This window comes from Nycticebus coucang, chromosome 7 (genome assembly GCF_027406575.1).
Source record: "Nycticebus coucang isolate mNycCou1 chromosome 7, mNycCou1.pri, whole genome shotgun sequence".
Classification (NCBI taxonomy): Eukaryota; Metazoa; Chordata; class Mammalia; order Primates; family Lorisidae; genus Nycticebus; species Nycticebus coucang.
The window spans coordinates 65,376,308-65,395,940 of NC_069786.1; the positions used below are offsets into that span (position 1 = coordinate 65,376,308).

General features: G+C 38.5%; 1 protein-coding gene across 1 annotated transcript in view; it reads right to left on the minus strand.

Annotated features, from left to right (window-relative positions):
- The window catches only part of LRP2 (LDL receptor related protein 2), a 234,320-nt gene that overhangs the window by 85,255 nt on the left and 129,432 nt on the right, over positions 1–19,633 (minus strand). Inside the window, exons 32-36 of the mRNA XM_053597902.1 lie at positions 14,230–14,396; positions 13,125–13,268; positions 8,679–8,788; positions 3,458–3,635; positions 1,015–1,228 (exon numbers count right to left, since the gene is read on the minus strand). Coding sequence (XP_053453877.1) covers positions 1,015–1,228; positions 3,458–3,635; positions 8,679–8,788; positions 13,125–13,268; positions 14,230–14,396 — 813 coding nt within the window. The remainder of the gene's footprint in view (positions 1–1,014; positions 1,229–3,457; positions 3,636–8,678; positions 8,789–13,124; positions 13,269–14,229; positions 14,397–19,633) is intronic.

Below are 19,633 nucleotides of genomic sequence, written 5' to 3' on the forward strand. Positions count from 1 at the left end.
TCCTACCTACTTGCCCCTCCATCTCAAATTTTTAAAATTTAGCTGCCCAATAAATCATTACAAAACTTATAATGCAGTAGCTGAGTTAACAAACTAAAAGCTAAATGAAGACACTAGAGCATATATAATAACGCCCACCAATATTAAAACAGTGCCCTAGTTATTTTACAATAGTTAGAGAATGGGGCTTCAATACAAATCTGTTAATTTTTGCCCTCTTGACTGATGCACTTAAAATTATATCACTTTAATTACATAATCAATAATGTTACGGACACTGGTTTTAAAGTATATGAAATAGCAATATTTAAAGATTATTTTTTAAAAGAATAAAGATATTAATTTGTATTGCATGTGGTTTCATTTTTCCACATGCAATAAAAATAAATGCCACACAAGAACCCCAAATTACTGAACAAGAAATAAATTGTTTGATAATCTTTGGTTAGAGACTAAAAACTATAAAATATGTCAAAACTATAAAAAAAATCCCTATATCATAATGCTAATTTAAAGAAGTAAATCAAAAGTTAGATTATCTTTGAAAAAATATTAAAATAGGCAATATCTAAAAGTATTTCTGTTAGCATTTTTTAAGCAGCAGTCATCCAATAAATACTTCCTGAACACTTTCCATGTTCCAGACACTGTTCTTGCTATTAGGTGGGGAGCAGTGAATAAGAAAGACAAAAGGCTGGCTGTGTGGAGGTAATATTCTCATAAAGAACACAGATAATAAACACACAAGTAGATAATATGTCAGGGAGTACTACAAAGCGCAAAATAAGGAATTAAAAGTAATGGGGAAAGGAAGAGAATAAACTTATTCTGAAGCCAAACTGCCTTTCAGATGCCAGATTCGCCTTTGACACTTAACCATGCTTAAGACATGATTATCATTTTAAAAAATATTGAGCAATTTTAATTTGTGGGGTGGCATATGCTCATAGATGCATGTAGATGTGTGAATATGCATTATATATCCATGAATGTGTTTCAGTGACAAATACTCACTGCGTCTGTGATAAACTCGAAGGCCCCTCAGGTTTGGGATATTGTCTCTCAAGACTACTTTGTTGGCCCCAGTATCCTTGTCAACTCTTTCGATGGCCTCATACTGTTCATCACAATAATAAAGGAAAGAATCAAAGACTGCGACTCCCCAAGGGTGGGAAAGTTGGTACACCAGGATCATCCGCTCTGTTCCATCCACATTTCCTCTTTCAATCTAAAGGATCAGAATAAGCTTTACTGATTCATCATGAAATAAGAGCACATTTTAAAACTAAAATTCTCCTAATACCCCATATTTATATATCACTTCCTCCTTTGCAGAGCCTTTTCTTATCTATTGTCTGAATTGATAGTCACAACTACACAGGGTTATAGGTAGGCAAATACCACTATGCCCCTTTCACTGGTAATGAAGACAGAGCTAAAGTTAGTGAATTGTCTCCCATGATATGGTGAAGAAAAAGGGAACTAAACCACTAATCCCTGCATGTGATATTCAGCGCAAGAATGTACTTAAATGTCTGAGTGTGGGCCATTATACAGCAGCAGCCTGACCGTGGGTTTAACATCCTCACCATGACATGTGGAAGGGGGTTAGGAAACATGCCCTAGTCAGTCACAGAAGACAGCAAGACAGATGTGGGCTAAAGATGGTGCTGTTGTATTATATCAGAACAGGTAGCAAACTTCAGTCAAAATGATTTTGCTAAACAAACAAGGAACTCGCAAGAATAAAGTTCCTCAGGGGAAACGACAAGCAATCTGCTTCCAGAAGGAAAACGAAATGTAGGCGTAGCTGGTTTAATTTCACTCCAAAGACCTATCTCAAGTGCCTTTTCTGTGCCAGCATCTGAGGTGGGGACTGGCAGGAGAGACAGCCACGGTTTGGCATCACACCTCATTTGACAAGGCAACCCAGCAGTTACAAGAGTAGGTGATACATGGAAACTGACAGAGGTTCCAGAAGGGCATCGGGAGCATGAGCTTGCAGGACAACTGCCCAAGGAGGAGTGGCCGGGATCAGATAAGCTGAGTGTTATGAACTACACTCCTCTGGCCAAGGTTCCAAGCTGAGCCATGATCGAACTGAGGTGTTATGAAGACAACATGTCTCCAGCTTGAAAACAGGATTCAGGGATGGGGGCTGTGGCCTAGTCAAGGCTGGAGAGAAGTCGCTCAGACTATTGGAGGGGGAAGAAAATGGCTAGACATGAATAAGAAACTCAGGATGGGCTGCAGGACTTTGTGCTGATTAAAGAAGGAGAGCAAAGGACAAATATGAGAGTACACCTAGGAGAAAGGAAGAAAGCTCACAGCATGAACAAACTCACAGATTTAGGAGGGCAAGGCAGAGGTGGAAACAGGAAGACAGGAAGCTGGTAAATCCTGCTGGTCCTCCTCATTTGCATGCAGGAACCAGACCATTTGACGAGAGCTTCCTCATCCCTGCACACACACATCCAAATCTGCACAGGGCTCTCACACCCATTCTACTACTTTGTAATCCCCAATGCTTAGCACTATTATAAGTTCATATTAGGAGGGATGTCTGTACTGGTTGAAAAAATAATGAACAGAAAGCCAAAGCTACTGTACAATATCATGGAAAGCATCAATGTCAAAGATCTGAAGTCACTACTTTAGAAAAGCAAGGAAGAAGAGACCAGCACATGTTCAATTCAACATTCAAAGCGACAGTTAATTGATTAATAATGAGTATTGAACACCTTCAGTGGGCCTACCCCCAACTCAGCTGCATAAGCACAGCAGTGAAAGTCAAAAACTATTTCAGTGAATGAAGGAAACTTTATAATAGTTTCTGGTTTTTATTGCAGAATATGTTGAACTCAACCTTGTAGTTTAAAATCATCAGTAAAGAAAGTTTCATGTGTGCTATCCATGCTAGGATATTAGAGAAGAATGTGCAGCTATGAGTGAATGCTGAGTTCACGCGCTTATAAACAGATAGACAGATGGATCAATTGATAAGAGATGTGTATGAGTACATATATAGAAGGAAAGGGAACAAATATATTCCCTTAGTGTCTATAATGGAGAACCTGAAAAATGTCAAAGAAAAGCACTGAAATCACTAAAGCATGAAAGAAATGACTCTGAAATGACAAAGAGAATTAACTTATCCTGAAGAAAAACAAGATTGGAAGCAAAAATAGTAAACATTATTCTACAAGGAATTATGTACATACTATCAAGAACTAGACTTCAACTAGGGCAAGATTTGCTCAAGGGAGAGAAGTTTTTTGGAGAAAGGGCAATAAAACACTGGTACCAGTAGCCAGGTGGGATCATTAAAGAACCACGGGCAGAAAACTCAGCACGCTCACTATCAACTACTCCAGCTCAGCGGCAAAGACCGAATGCTGAAAGGTGCTCATACCACTCCCCTCGAGGTCAAAGACCAAATGCTGAAAGGTGCTCATACCACTCCCCTCGAGGTCACTGCCCAGTAGAGCTTCTGCTCCTTGATGTCAAGGGTGAGAGACTCCAGGTGGTCAAGGTTCCCAAGGAAGAGATTCTTTAAAGATGTGCCATCCATGCTGGCACTTGCGATCTTGGCGGGAATCCCACTGTCAGTACCTTGGTCCGACCAGTATAGTTTCCTACAACCATGAGAAACAACAACATTTAACAAAACAGAAAGAGGATTAGAGAGAATGGCATCAATAATTCAGATATTTAAATGTCAATGTGTATTTCTTGTCCTCAAGACGCTTATAATAGACAAAGTCTGAAGCATCAATACGCTGCTCATGCAATGTGGAGGAGTATTTAACCAGTGTTCTGACAATGGCGGTCTATTTCCGAGTTATTACTAGGGTGAGACCATTTTAAATAGAGTCCAAAACAAGAAGCTAGGTTTCCATTGGTGGCTGAACCTCTAGTTTGGTCAGACATGTGGGTAGCATACGACAAAGAGCCCATATTAAAATCTCCAGAGAACCATATCCTCTGACTGCATTGGGAAGGCCAAAGCCAAGTACCTCAGATCTCTTACTGAATTCTTCTCCAAGTTACCATCAATCACAAGATCAGCTGCTTAATGACTTAACCTAATTTTTGTGATTAAAAAATGCAGAATTTTGGCTCGGCACCCATAGCACAGTGGTTATAGCTCCAGCCACATACACCAAGGGTGGCAGGTTTGAACCCTGCCCAGGCCAGCTAAACAACTGCAACAAAAAAATAGCTGGGCATTGTGGTGGGTGCCTGTAAACCCAGCTACTTGGGAGGCTGAGACAAGAGAATTGCTTAAGCCCAAGAGTTCGAGGTTGCTGTGAGCAATGACGCCACAGCACTCTACCAAGGGCAACATAGTGAGACTGTCTCAAAAAAAAAAAAAAAAATGCAGAATTTTGAAAGCTATTTTTTCTGTCTGTTTCAAAGTGATACCAATGAATTATACTCAACACATAAGTACATATGAAGCAGAATAACCACACAGCATTGTCCAGTCCATGACATATGAAAATTTATGGCTCAGCGCCTGTAGCTCAAGTGGCTAAGGCGCCAGCCACACACACCAGAACTGGCAGATTCGAATCCAGCCCAGGACTGCCAAACAACAAAGACAACTACAACCAAAAAATAGCCGGGGGCTGGGGAGTGGCACCTATGGATCAAAGGAGTAGGGTGCCAGCCCCATATACCGGAGGTGGTGGGTTCAAACCCAGCTCTAGTCAAAAACTGAAAAAAAAAAAAAAAAAAAAATAGCTGGGCATTGTGGCGGGCACCTATAGTCCCAGCTACTTGGGAGGCTGAGGCAAGAGAATTGCTTAAGCCCAGGAGTTAGAGGTTGCTGTGAGCTGTGATGCCACAGCACTCTACCCAGGCCAATAGCTTGAGGCTCTGTCTCAAAAAAAAAAAAAGAAAAAGAAAATTCATTAAAAGGTATAAAGGTCTACTTTCCATCTCCACTGAAGACACAACTTTTAGACTTGAATACAAGCTTCAATTACTTTTTTTTTTTTCTGTTCTTCCTTTGGTGATTGTCTTTCCCTTTGCCTCCCAAGTAGCTGGGATTACAGACACCCACCACAACGCCCAGTTTTTTTTGTTGTTGGTAAAGACAGGGTTTCACTCTGACTCACTCCTGCTCATACTGGTCTCGAACCTCTGAATTCAGGCAATCCACGCGCCTCGGCCTCCCACAGCACTGAGACTACAGGTGTGAGCCACCACGCCAGGCCTACAAGCTTTAATTACTTTTGATCTCACCTGCTGTCCTTCAATAGACAACCCTCATACTCCCTTTTCTCAAAAGTCCTCAAACTTCTTAATTCACATAGTCTTTATTCTCATACCTCTTCTATTGATTGATTGCCTCAAATCAATACATCCATGTCATGAACTTTATCTTCAACTCTTCTTTGCTTCTAAGTTCTCAAACTTTGAAATTCTCTGCTTTGACCAAACTCTCCTGTATCTTTCCTGCTCCAGTTTTATTTTTCCTATTAAACTAGTTCCTTGCCTTAAATCCTGCCAGAGCTCCCAAAACTCCAACCTCCCATATCATATTTAACCATTTCAATCATATTCTTATTTATTCCATTGGGCTCCCATTGTGCCTAACTTGTTAATCTCCAACCCTGAGTTCCTGCCATTTATTTTTCTTTCTCCTCTCCCATTCCAGGCTACCAAAATTTGCTGGACTGGCACAAAACTCTAGTGAATTCTAAGTTCATTAAAAAGGTAAGCTCTCTAACTTTGGCTGAGAATTCTCATCCTTAGCTGACTTGATATATTGCTCCCAAATCAGCTCATTCAAGTTATTGCTAGTCTTCATAAATTTCTAATATTCCTTCTCTATAACTTTTGCTCTCAATCATTTCTTCATCATTGATCTTTCCCATACTCCTAAAAGTATAATCAGATTTCTCTACTCTAAAAAGTATTTTCCTGTTACCTTTTGACTTACAAGTTTATCTTTCCATAACTTTTCAATATGAAATTCTTAAAAGAATGGTCACATTTCCTCAGCTTCCTTTCTCTTTTTAACTTCTTCTAACTCAGTTGAACATCCTCTCTGTAATTGCCTCAAATCCTTATTGGGGATCATCTACAGAGATACTTTTCTGTAGCAACTGGTTCAATAACATTGGCGTCAACTTTCTCTTTACTGAGCAACTAAGACATATCCACAAGCTTCTGTCCTGTTACTGCTCTGAGCTCTTCTGACAAAATGCTAAGCTCTTCTAATTGCCTCCCAATCCAACTGGGCCGCTCTTTGTTACTTAAAAAACACTCTTTTCTGCCTTTAGCTTATGACTTCCCATCCCTTATATCACATTTGATATCATGAAAGCCAGCTCTCTACCTTGACCCAGTCCAAACGACATCACCGCCACCCAGCTGAAAAGTCTTCTTTCTGTAGTGCTATCATCCCAATTTTTTTAGACTCTCCTATAGTATAACTCTTAAACATATATAAACCTGGACTATTGTTATTTATACACAGACCTTATCCTCTTTACTAAGATACAAATTCTTTTTCTTTTTTTTTATTAAATCATAGTTGTGTACATTGATATGATCATGGGGCATCATTCACTAGCTTCACAGACCGTTTGACACACTTTCATCACACTGGTTAACACAGCCTTCCTGGCATTCTCTCAGTTACTGTGCCAAGACACTTACATTTCACATTTACCAAGTTTCACATACACCCTTGTAAGATGCACCGCTGGTCAAATTCTTGAGATTACATATTGGATCTTTAATCATTATTGTATCCAAATACCCTACTATGGCCCCATAGAAAAGAATGCTTCCACTCCATGCCTTCCTCTTTTTTCTGGGCAAAAATCTGGACTGTATATTCTTTTTTGCAATAAGCTGGGGTCCTGTGACTGAATTGTAGCTTCTCAAATATAAACAGAAGTGGTGTGCACTATTTATAGGCCTGGCCCCATAAAAACTTCTCAGCAAATTCTTGAATGAGGTCTTCCCTTTACCACTCAAAAGATGTTGACACTCAAAATGACCTTGGAAGCCTCCTCCTGAAGATAGCAGAGCCCCATCAGCCTGGGTCCCCAATGACTATGTAGAGTAGAACTTCTTCCCATCCTCTCTCAAACACTGTGCCCATATAAAAGATAAATCAATTTCCGTTTTCTTTGAGCCATTACATATTTTGGGGTTTATTTGCATCAACAATTAACCTACCTTGACTAGTACACCACCCAACAATAGAAACAAAACACAGAAATGTCTAATGAATGGAACATGAGCAAACTTGAGTTTCCAAAGTGGAACTTTGTATCTAGGATGATCCTTCTTCTAGAAAGAATAACTGTTTGTATCTAGGATGATCCTTCTTCTAGAAAGAATAACTGAAAACGAGGACCCGCCTGCAAGAACGGAATGCAACTTTTGCTGTTCTTCCCCTCTAAGAATTGTATTTGGCCTGCATGACATTCTTATTTAAAGCAGCAAGCTCATACAAATTACTTCTTTAGTTCTCTTCCCCACCTAACAATCTAATGACTTTCAAACAGAAAGTCAAAATCCACTCAGAATGACTGACAATCTCTTTAAAAAAACAATGCTTTTATTTTTACATTTTTTATTCTGGTTTATAAGAGTACAGTAGATCAACAAAATGAATCACTGATCAAACAGACCAAAGGACTCTAGCCTGTATCCATTGAGACCATTTTCTTCTCATTTGTCCTCTACTTCTGGCCTCTTTCCACTCCAATCCTGACCAACCTTTCTGATATACAGAGTTGGTCCTATTACTCCCTTCCTCAAAATTCCCTGCTGGCTCCTTACTACTCAAATGAATAAAGTCCAACTGCTTGGCATGACCTTAAAAGTCGTCTGTATTTTGTCCCCAAATGATCTTAGCTGCTAACTCTCCCATGGGGTCAATTGCCCCCTACTCGGAGCCTCTGGCTCGGGTCCTCTCCAGTCGTGCTCCACACGACCACATTCCTGTGCCTTCACTGCTCCCTTCACCTCCTGCACCACCTTCTGCTTCCAACCCATTCTCCACCTACTGGAAGCTTCTCCTCCTTCAAGGCCTATTTGCAAATATTACGTACCACCTTAGTCTATTCTTACATTTATTTTTTTGAGACAGAATTGCTCTGTCACCCAGGCTGGAATGTAGCAGTGTCATCATAGCTCACTGCTACATCAAAATCCTGGGCTAAGATGATCCTCCTGACTCAGCCTTATGAGCAGCTAGGGCCATGTGCCACCACACCTGGTTAATTTTTTAATATTTTGTAGAGATGGGGGTCTCACTAGGTTGCCCAGGCTAGTCTCAAACTTATGGCCGCAAGTGATCCTCCCAACTCAGCCTCCAAAAATGCTAGGTTTGCCTCCATAACTTGCCCCATTCTTATATTTCTATTTTATATTTCCTGTAATTCTAGCTTGTTTGGAATTAATTTTAAGTCCAGTGTTATTATTTTGAAGACCATAAAACAAAATACAAATTATATCTTTCATGTTAAATGTAACTCAGAGCTATTTCTCTTTCTCACTGAAATCAGTATTTTTAAAGTGTATGACATATAAATAAGAAATAAGAAAGGACAAATAAAAAATGTCCTAAGTGTAAAATCTTCCATTTATCAGACCATATTAGCAAGTGGGGTGCTGGATAGAAGATGCATGTCCTTATGAACACTCACCCACGGGCCGGATCAACAGCTATGCCAATCGGAAATCCAACTCCAAGAGCTGTTCCATCATTGGTAATCAGTGTCTTTCTGTATCTGGTATCTCCTCGGAGTGTTGAGACCTATGGCATGAAATTCCCTATTAAAAGTGAGTTCCATAACAGGGAAACAAAGCTGAGATGAAGGGGAAGTAGCTTACACCACAAATGCCAAAGCATGATTAGGGATGAGTGAGAGGGTCTGAATGAGATTTAGATAATCACTAACTACATTTCAGGGCTATGAGGAAATCAGCTCAATAGAAAATAAGACTAAGAAATGCAAAATCACCTTCTACTTCCAGTTCACCGAAATTTTCAAAAGAGAACAGTTTTATAAATAAAAGAAAGATTCGAATGGATACACATACAGAACCACTGTCTGAAGAGACTGCAAAAAATGCCTTCAGAAAAAACTAAGAGAAAACCCTGGGAGACAAATGGGAACCCCTTAGCTTTCCTACCCCCCAACCACTAGGGCATGGCATTCAGTGGGTTGCCAACACAGTTAATCAAAACAGTACAAATTCACTCCGAGTTACAGCAAAATCTGTTCCAAGTTGTTGACACACGAGTTCAAATCTCTACCCTGCCAGGTCCTGACTGTATGACCTGAGCTTCTCTAAACATAGTGTTTTTATCAGTACAATGGACCAGAGTGGTGCCTTCTGCATAGAGCTCACAGGACTAAGAGATAATACAGAGAAAGCTTTTGCCACAGCACACCTGGCACAACTGCATTCAATAAATGTCTCCTTTTTTTACTGGTCTGCTTATTGGTCCCTTACTATGTACCAGACATCAGACTAAGCACTGTCATGTTTAATCCTCACAAATAATTCTATGAGGTGAATACCATTATTATGTCCATGTTGCAAATGATGAAAAACAGGCCTAGAGAGGGTCAGTAGCTTTCCCAATGTTATTAGTTTTTAATTATTATTATTACAATTACAATATTAACAGGACCTTGATACAGCACATAGAAATATGGTTTATAGGACTAGGAGCAAGTTTCTTACAAGAATTAGACGACTTTAATATGTTCTTATCGTGAAGATACAACTAATCAGAAATTAGAAAATGCCTCTTGATTCAAATTAAGGTTTTTCTATAAAATTGCTTTTCAATGCAAATAGATTATTTATATATCTGGGCTTCTCTCTCTCTCTCCTACAGACATATATACCCTTCTCCTCTACCTCATTCTTCTCTCTAAATTTTTGTTTCTCTCCCCTGTCTGGCACCTTTTACTCCCACTTGGAATAAGATAATTTTCCTTTTTTTCAATTTGCTTCTTTCTGCTACAATCTCTCTCCTAAGGTGCTTTCCTTGTTTGCTAGAATTATTTAGCTCTCTCTCACACAGCCATGCAGTAGGCTTCACAATTCAGCCAAAAAATTTCTCTTAGTGAATGAGCACACAGCTACCCCTAGTGGAAAACAATTTCTTCAATGCTTCTCTTTTATTTTCAAGTTAGAATTAAAAGCGAATTACTCGTATGCTGAAAAGAATATTATTTCAGTAAATAGAAAATGGACACTATTCCTATTTTCTTAACTAATCTAAAAATTACCTGGAGGAATTGATTGCAATTTATATCACCTAAGGAAAAGAAACAATAAAAACACAAAAAAGACAGTTTACCTGTGGATCATTATTCTCATGGGTCTTTTATGGATATTCTAAATATTCTAAATAATTTAAGGGAAACAGCACTCTTATTTAAAGGATACCTCAGTGCTATGAGATACTTTTACTTAGTGAGCCACTAATCCCACTTTGCAAATAAGGAAGCAGAGGCTCCGAGAAAGTAAGTAATTTATCCGATGTCAATTAGCTCATGAGTGGAGAAAAATACAAAACACAGTGCTGTCCCTCGTCACATCACAGAATGCATTTCCATAGTTCAGGGTCTTTAGTCAAGTGTTTTTCTCTACCTGGGATACCTTTTCCCCTACTTGTTCATCTGGCAGAAATAAATACAGTAGTTCCCCCATCCATGGGAGATGTGTTCCAAGATGCCCAGTGGATGCCTAAAACCTCAGACAGTTGTAAACCCTATATGTGCTATGCATATACTACACATACACACCTCTGATAAAGTTAAATTGATAAATTAGGCACAGTAAGAAATTGACAACGATATCCAATCATAAAATGGAATAATTAACAATCTGCTGTAATCAAAGCTATGTGAATGTGGTGTCTCTCTCTCCCTCAATCTAATTGTACTGTGTTTTCAGACCACAGGTGACTACAGGTAACTGAAACCTCAGACAGTGAAACCCTTGGGTAAGGGGAGACTTAATATCATTGGTCAAGACTCTGCTCACCAGGCCCTGTTAGTGAGAAGCTGGCACTCTCCCCCCTCACTTTACCTCTACCCCCATCACGAGCACTTCAGAGGCATCCCTCTTGCCACTCCTACCTCACTAGAGCACAGGTATCTGTTATGTGTCTATCCCTCAGATGTGTGAGCTACTTAAAGGCAAAAAAAGTTTTATTTATCTCTGAATATCCAGAATCAACCATGAGACTGATCCATAAAAAGCAGTTATTGGCTTTCTAGTCATTGTATATTTCTATATTTATTCATTATTAAATGAATGAATAAAATGAGCAAGGAGGCAGACAGAAAGCTGCTCCAAATCAAATCATCTTCCCTCTGCACTGAGGCACAATTGCAGACTGGCTTGTGTGGTTAAAGTGGCCTTACCAATACACGCATAAACATGCATGCTCAGTTATTCTCCAGCCTTTTCACTGCCCTGTACCCAACAATTTTGGAAAACTATCAAGTTAAAACCAAAAACCCCCATTTACCAAGCAAGAGAACAAGCAAACCTACAAGGGTGTATTATTTGTCATTTGGAATTAAGACAGCTTTGCACTGAGGGGACTCTAGAGAGATGTGAGCTTGGTATTATAGGTCTTTGGCAATAAATGTTGTCTCTGGTTTGAAGGGAGGATGACATTTTTAGTTGAAATTATGAAAATGGACCATGTATGGTGGCTCACACCTGTAATTCCAGCACTTGAGAGGCCGAGGCGGGTGGATTGTCTGAGCTCACAGGTTGGTGACCAGCCTGAGCCAGAGCGAGACCTCATCTCTAAAAATAGTCAGGCGTTGCGGCAGGCACCTGCAGTCCCAGCTACTCGGGAGGCTGAGACAAAAGAATCACTTAAGCCCAGGAGTTTGAGGTTGCTGTGAGCTATGATGCTACAGCACTCTACCAAGAGTGACTCTGTCTCAAAAAAAAAAAAAAGAGAAATTATGAAAAAATATCTTCCTTGCCACTGTCAAAGGGTGTTAAACCAGTCTAGATCTGCTGGTATTATAGTTTATAACAGTGCAAAGGAGAGAAGGAAAGAACACTGCCCGTGAATCAGGATAGTAATACTGACCAGCTAAGCCAATTTCTTAACTTCTGTGGACTCAGTTTCTTAGGTAACAAAAAAGGGCTTGAAACCAGATGAGACTCAAGTGTCCCCTCATGAAAATACCTGAGGATTCTACCTGGTTTGAGATACTCCCTGGGTTAGCATTTGCGTATACTGCAAATTTCCCCCTCATTGTGGATGGGTACTCCACCTTGGTGCCCTCAGAAATGTTGTCACAGTCAAGTGACGAGTGTTTGTGGAAGACTTTTGCAGACTCTAAAGTACTCTTCCAGTGTGAGCGCCCCCTATCGAACCTGCTCTAAATTAGCCCCCAGGCTGCTGTGTTCCTTCCTTACCTTCAGGATCCATCTGTCTGAATGTCCTAAAGAACAACCAACTTCTGCCCTGGGGCCCCCCTCAAACGGTGGACTGTCCCTCTGGAGGGCTCTGCTCACTGTCCCTCTCACAAAACCCTCCCTTCGCTTTAGGATGTTTCACTTTCAAAATTATTATAAATTATCCTTGTCCCACAGGGGAGCAAACCCAGACTAATCAAGTTACGGCTGATTTACTTCATGCGATTTCATCACCTCATCCAGAATTTCTTCTGGAAATTAGTGTCAAAAGAATGCTTATCTCAAAGAGGAGGGTATCAAAGGAATTAGAATCATGTTTCTACTTTCTTTTTCATGGTTAGAAAAACTATATTGGAGCCATAAAAAGATTTCCATCTAAGAACAGAGGTATAAATTTTGTTGAGAACTAAAATAGCATTTATGATAGTTGAGGAAAAATAGTGAAAATTCCCTGCTTATCATAATCTTTCCTTCATGTTGAATTCCTTACATGATTTTACTTATCAGATATTATTTTGTGAATCACCTAAGATACATTTATAGAAATCGATAGTTTATACCAGTTTTCCCTTTTGCTTCTTGCTTAAAAATAATTCCAAAATTCATGAGGGCATTTCCTGAGAACAGATTTTATATGAATGTGAACCAATGTGGTGTAAATGGTATGATGGAATCATTACCTGGATTGACTGAGTTATAGGATTGGTGGTATAAAGGTTTCCTGATATCCAGTCTAAGGCCAAGCCCGTAGAAGATCCCAACATAGACAGAGAAGCAAACTCAGTCCTGTTAGTGCCATCTGTCTTCACTCTGTGAATTTCACCCTGGGAAGAAAGACAGGAAGAGGACATGAGGCATTTCAAGATCACAGCTTCTGCAAAGGAGTATCTTCCTCACAATGGCTCATGTCAGCTGCTGTGTTCCTTTAGCTGGCCCCAGAAAGCAATGACAAGTACAAGTTCAGCTCCCCCGGTAGGCTAAACATGTACAGTGCTAAGGCCAGCAACATTTTCACACTGATTTTTAAGTGTGTAAGGGGAATACGCAAGGCTTTGCTATTGAAAACTATAGAAAATTATTTTTAAAAATACAGAAAAATTTCCTAACTACCAGAGGCATTAGAGTCATTAAAAAAAAAAAAAAAAAAAAAACAAGTCACAGATGTGGATCAGAAGGCCAGAATATATTTTTCGTAAAGGCAACAAAGATGAAATAGAAAAATCTTTCCTTTCTTCCTCCTTTACATTCTTCTTGCTCTTTCCCCATCCCCTGAAGAGTGGTGGGGAGAAAAGGTCCCTAGTGGAAGAGAATTGGAGGAGTTTATTCTTAGCCTGGAGGCAGATTCTGAACAAGCCCAGCAGCCACATCAAACACTTTCCTAGAAGTCCCTCAGGAAACTACTACTTTGGTCTTGAATTATGGTCATTTTTATGTCAGTGTGATATTTCCTACTTAGCTGAAGGCTCATTCTGGGCAATCTTTGTAACTGTTGCTTCTTAGAATATATTCTGCAGTTACAAACCAGTAGTTCTGTACAGGGAAAACTTATAGGCACTAATTACATACTTGCTAAATGAATAAATAATACAAATAGTTTACATCCATTCATTGTTCTAGTGCTAAAGATTTTTTTGATCTTTGCTCCAGGCAAAGATTACATTTACATCCCTCTGACCAAAAACCTTTCTGGACCCAACAAAAGTTTGCTTCTAAGAAGGCAACAGTGTAGAGAGGTTCTTCAAGAATAAATTACATACAGTACTTGGAATGTTATTCAGGACTTACTGGATTCTCAGCCCAATAGATGTATTGCTCTGAGTCATCAAATTCAACATCGTAACCATTCTTTACCCCTGCTATGGGGACCATAGCATCGTTGCTCTTCACATCAGGATTAAGGGAGATTCCAAAAATTATATTTTCTCTTACAGTTATTAAGAAAGGTTGATCATCTGTGAAAATAGCAGAATATCACTCAAAATCCTATCCTACTATTCCAAAACATTTGGAGTGCGGGAAGGTAGTGATTTGTTACGAGGGTATGGACTCAAAGGCCACTGTAGCACTGCAGCAATACACACAATGTATGGTAGAAATTTCATCAGGAAGTCATGGTTCTTCCCATGTGTTACAGTAGGTTGCTAGATCACAAGACCTCCACATATAATACTGTCTGGATTTTTCCAAGGCTAATTGGCATTTATCTTACTCTTAATTAATTCCTTACTTACATGTATATACCATTCATGTTTGCTACCCTTCACAGTCAGAAGTTCTACCATTTTCACACCCAGACAAACCATCAATACTGAACTCAAAAAGAAGAGAGTTGGGTTTTGCAAAAAAAAGTAAAAGAAAACTTTTAGATTATTCTTGGTGAACATTAGTTTACAAGCTATAAGCACATTCAGGTAAAAAAAAAAAATGTCACCATAAAGTCTTCCCTAGAGATTTTGATCACTAAATAAATACAATTTATAATCTCATTAATTATTACTTAAGTAGTGTCTATCTTTCCCCACTAGATTCTGACACCCAAAGGGCAAGGATGGTATCTAATTGGCTCATGATTATGTCCCCAGGGCTGGTACAGAGCCCAACATAAAATAGTTGCCTAATAAATATTTGCTAACTTAATGAATGACCATATGACTGAAGTATAAGTGAATATGTAAATAAATGTCTCAAAAATATCTATACCTTGCAACTTAAATACCCCTACAATATCCTATTTAACCTATTAGTGCACTTCACCTCCTTAATAGATAAGAAAAGTTCCTTTTTAAGAAAATTTTGATCAAATTCCAACTTCCACAGCCACAAGAGGATCCAAAATGCCCAATGGACTCTCGAAAGGCTTATCAATATTCTCAATTAATGTGAATGGTTTAAATTGTCCTCTAAAGAGGCACAGGTTGGCTGACTGGATACAAAAACTCAAACCAGATATCTGCTGCATACAAGAATCTCACCTTAAATTAAAAGACAAATATAGACTCAAGGTGAAGGGATGGTCATCCATACTCCAGGCAAATGGAAGCAGAAAAAAGCAGGCATTGCAGTCCTATTCACAGATGTAATAGGCTTTAAACCAACCAAAATAAGGAAGGATAAGGATGGACACTTCATATTTGTTAAAGGTAATACTCAATACGATGAGATTTCAATTATTAATATTTATGCACCCAACCAGAATGCACCTCAATTTATAAGAGAAACTCTAACAGACATGAGCAACTTGATTTCCTCCAGTTCCATAGTAGTTGGAGATCTTAACACCCCTTTAGCAGGGCTGGATAGATCCTCCAAAAAGAAGCTAAGCAAAGAAATTTTAGATTTAAACTCAACCATTCAACATCTGGACTAAACAGATATCTACAGAACATTTCATCCCAACAAAACTGAATATACATTCTTCTCATCAGCCCACACAACATACTCCAAAATTGACCACATCCTAGGCCACAAATCTAACCTCAGCAAATTTGAAAAAATAGAAATTATTCCTTGCATCTTCTCAGACCATCATGGAATAAAAGTTGAACTCAATAACAACAGGAACCTGCATACCCATACAAAAACATGGAAGCTAAACAACCTTATGCTGAAGGATAGATGGGTTATAGACGAGATAAGAAGCAAATCACCAAATTTTTGGAACAAAACAACAATGAAGACACAAACTATCAGAACCTCTGGGATACTCCAAAGGCAGTCCTAAGAGGAAAATTTATAGCACTGCAAGTCTTCCTCAAGAAAACAGAAACAGAGGAAGTTAATAACTTAATGGGACATCTCAAGCAACTGGAGAAGGAAGAACATTCCAACCCCCCAAAGCCAGCAGAAGAAAAGAAATAACCAAACTCAGAGCAGAATTAAATGAAATGGAAAACAAAAGAATTATATAACAGATCAATAAATCCAAAAGTTGGTTTTTTGAAAAGATTAATAAAATAGATAAATCTTTGGCCAACATAACCAGGAAAAAAAGAATAAAATCTCTAATTGCATCAATCAGAAATGGTAACAATGAAATAACAACAGACCCCTCAGAAATTCAAAAAAATCCTTAACGAATATTACAAGAAACTTTACTCTCAGAAATATGAAAATCTGAAAGAAATCAACCAATACTTGGAAGTACGCCACCTACCAAGACTTAGCCAGAATCAAGTGGAAATGTTGAACAGGCTTATATCAAGTTCTGAAATAGCATCAACTATACAAAATCTCCCCTAAAAAGAAAAGCCCAGGACCAGACGGCTTTATGTCAGAATTCTACCAAACCTTTAAAGAAGAACTAGTACCTATATTACTCAACCTGTTCCAAAATTTAGAAAAATAAGGAAAACAACCCAACACGTTCTATGAAGCAAACATCACCTTGATCCCTAAAACAGGGAAAGACCCAACAAGAAAAGAAAATTATAGACCAATATCACTAATGAATATTGATGCAAAAATATTCAATAAGATCCTAACAAACAGAATCCAACAACACATCAAAAAAATAATACACCATGACCAAGTGGGATTTATCCCAGGGTCTCAAGGCTGGTTCAATATACGTAAATCTATAAATGTAATTCAGCACATAAACACACTAAAAAATAAAGACCATATGATTCTCTCAATTGATGCAGAAAAAGCTTTTGACAATATCCAGCACCCCTTCATGATCAGAACACTTAAGAAAATTGGTATAGAAGGGACATTACTTAAACTAATAGAGGCCATCTACAGCAAACCCACAGACAATATCGTACTGAATGGAGTTAAATTGAAATCATTTCCACTTAGATAAGGAACCAGGCAAGGTTGCCCATTGTCTCCATTGCTCTTTAACATTGTAATGGAAGTTTTAGCCACCGCAATTAGGGAAGAAAAGGTGATCAAGGGTATCCACATAGGGTCAGAAGAGATCAAACTTTCACTCTTCACAGAACTGATCTTATATCTGGAAAACACTAGGGATTCTACTACAAAACTTTTAGAAGTGATCAAGGAATAAATCAATGTCTCAGGCTACAAAATAAACACCCACAAATCTGTAGCCTTTATATATACCAACAATAGCCAAGCCGAAAAAACAGTCAAGGACTCTATTCTTTTCACAGTAGTGCCAAAGAAGATGAAATATTTGGGAGTTTATCTAACAAAGGATGTTAAATATCTCTATAAAAAGAACTATGGAACTTTAAGAAAAGAAATAGCTGAAGATGTTAACAAATGGAAAAACATACCATGCTCATGGCTGGGAAGAATCAACATTGTTAAACTGTCTGTACTACCCAAAGCAATATATACTTTTAATGCAATTCCTATTAAAGTTCCATTGTCATATTTTAAAGATCTTGAAAAAATAATACTTAGTTTTATATGGAATCAGAAAAAACCTCGAATAGCCAAAACATTACTCAGAAATAAAAACAAAGCAGGAGGAATCATGCTACCAGACCTGAGACTGTACTATAAACTGATAGTGATCAAAACAGCATGGTACTGGCACAAAAACAGAGAAGTAGATGTCTGAAACAGAATAGAGAACCAAGAGATGAATCCAGCTACTTACCGTTATTTGATCTTTGACAAGCCAATTAAAAACATTCAGTGGGGAAGATTCCCTATTTAACAAATGGTGCTGGGTGAACTGGCTGGCAACCTGTAGAAGATTGAAACTGGACCCACACCTTTCACCATTAAGTAAGATAGACTCTTCACTGGATAAAAGATTTAAATTTAAGACATGAAACTATAAAAATACTTGAAGAAAGTGCAGGGAAAACTCTTGAAGGAATCGGCCTGGGTGAACATTTTATGAGGAGGACTCCCCAGGCAATTGAAGCAGTATCAAAAATACATTACTAGGACCTGATCAAACTAAAAAGCTTCTGCACAGCCAAGAATGTAGTAAGTAAAGCAAGCAGACAGCCCTCATAATGGGAGAAAATATTTGCAGGTTATACTTCCAATAAAGGTTTAATAACCAGAATCCACAGAGAACTCAAACGTATTAGCAAGAAAAGAACATGTGATCCCATCTCAGGGTCGGCAAAGGACTTGAAATGAAACTTCTCTAAAGAAGACAGACGCACGATCTACAGACACATGAAAAAAGCTCATCCTTAATCATTAGAGAAATGCAAATCAAAACTACTTTGAGATATCACCTAACCCCAGTAAGAGTAGCCCACATAACAAAATCCCAAAACCAGAGATGTTGGTGTGGATGTGGAGAAAACGGCACACTTCTACACTGCTGGTGGGAATGCACACTAATACGTTCCTTCTGGAAGGATGTTCGGAGAATACTTAGAGATCTAAAAATAGACCTGCCATTCAATCCTATAATTCCTTTACTAGGTGTATACCCAGAAGACCAAAGATCACAATATAACAAAGACATCTGTACCAGAATGTTTATTGCAGACCAATTCATAATTGCTAAATCATGGAAGAAGCCCAAGTGCCCATAGACCCATGAATGGACTAGCAAATTGTGGTACATGTATACTATGGAATATTATGCAGCCTTAAAGAAAGATGGAGACTTTACCTCTTTCATGTTTACATGGATGGAGCTGGAACATATTCTTCTTAGCAAAGTATCTCAAGAATAGAAGAAAAAGTATCCAATGCACTCAGCCCTACTATGAAGCTAATTTATAGCTTTCATATGAAGGCTATAACCCAACTATAGCACAAGAATATGGGGAATGGGCCAAGGAAGGGGAAGGGAGGGGGAAGGTTATGGTGGAGGGAGGGTAATGGGTGGGGCCACACCTACAGTGCATCTTAGAATGGGTACAGGCGAAACTTATTAGATGCAGAATACAAATGTCTACATACAATAACTAAGAAAATGCATTGAACAGTTTGATGAGAATATTTCAGATTGTATATGAAACCAGCACATTGTACCCCTTGATCACACTAATGTACACAGCTATGCTCTAACAATAAAAAAATAATAATAATTTAATCTTTATCTGGGCTATAGTCCCATGATAAAATATTTAAATTAATTAAATCCAAGAGTGAGTTTTTATTTTAAAACTCTTCCCTGAGAAAAGCAAAACATTCTAGTACGAGTTTTATATTATATGTAAGATATCACATATTAAGACAAAGCATAAAGTGACCAATCATTGCATAACTTCCATGAGATAAAAATGATGTTTTCATTATT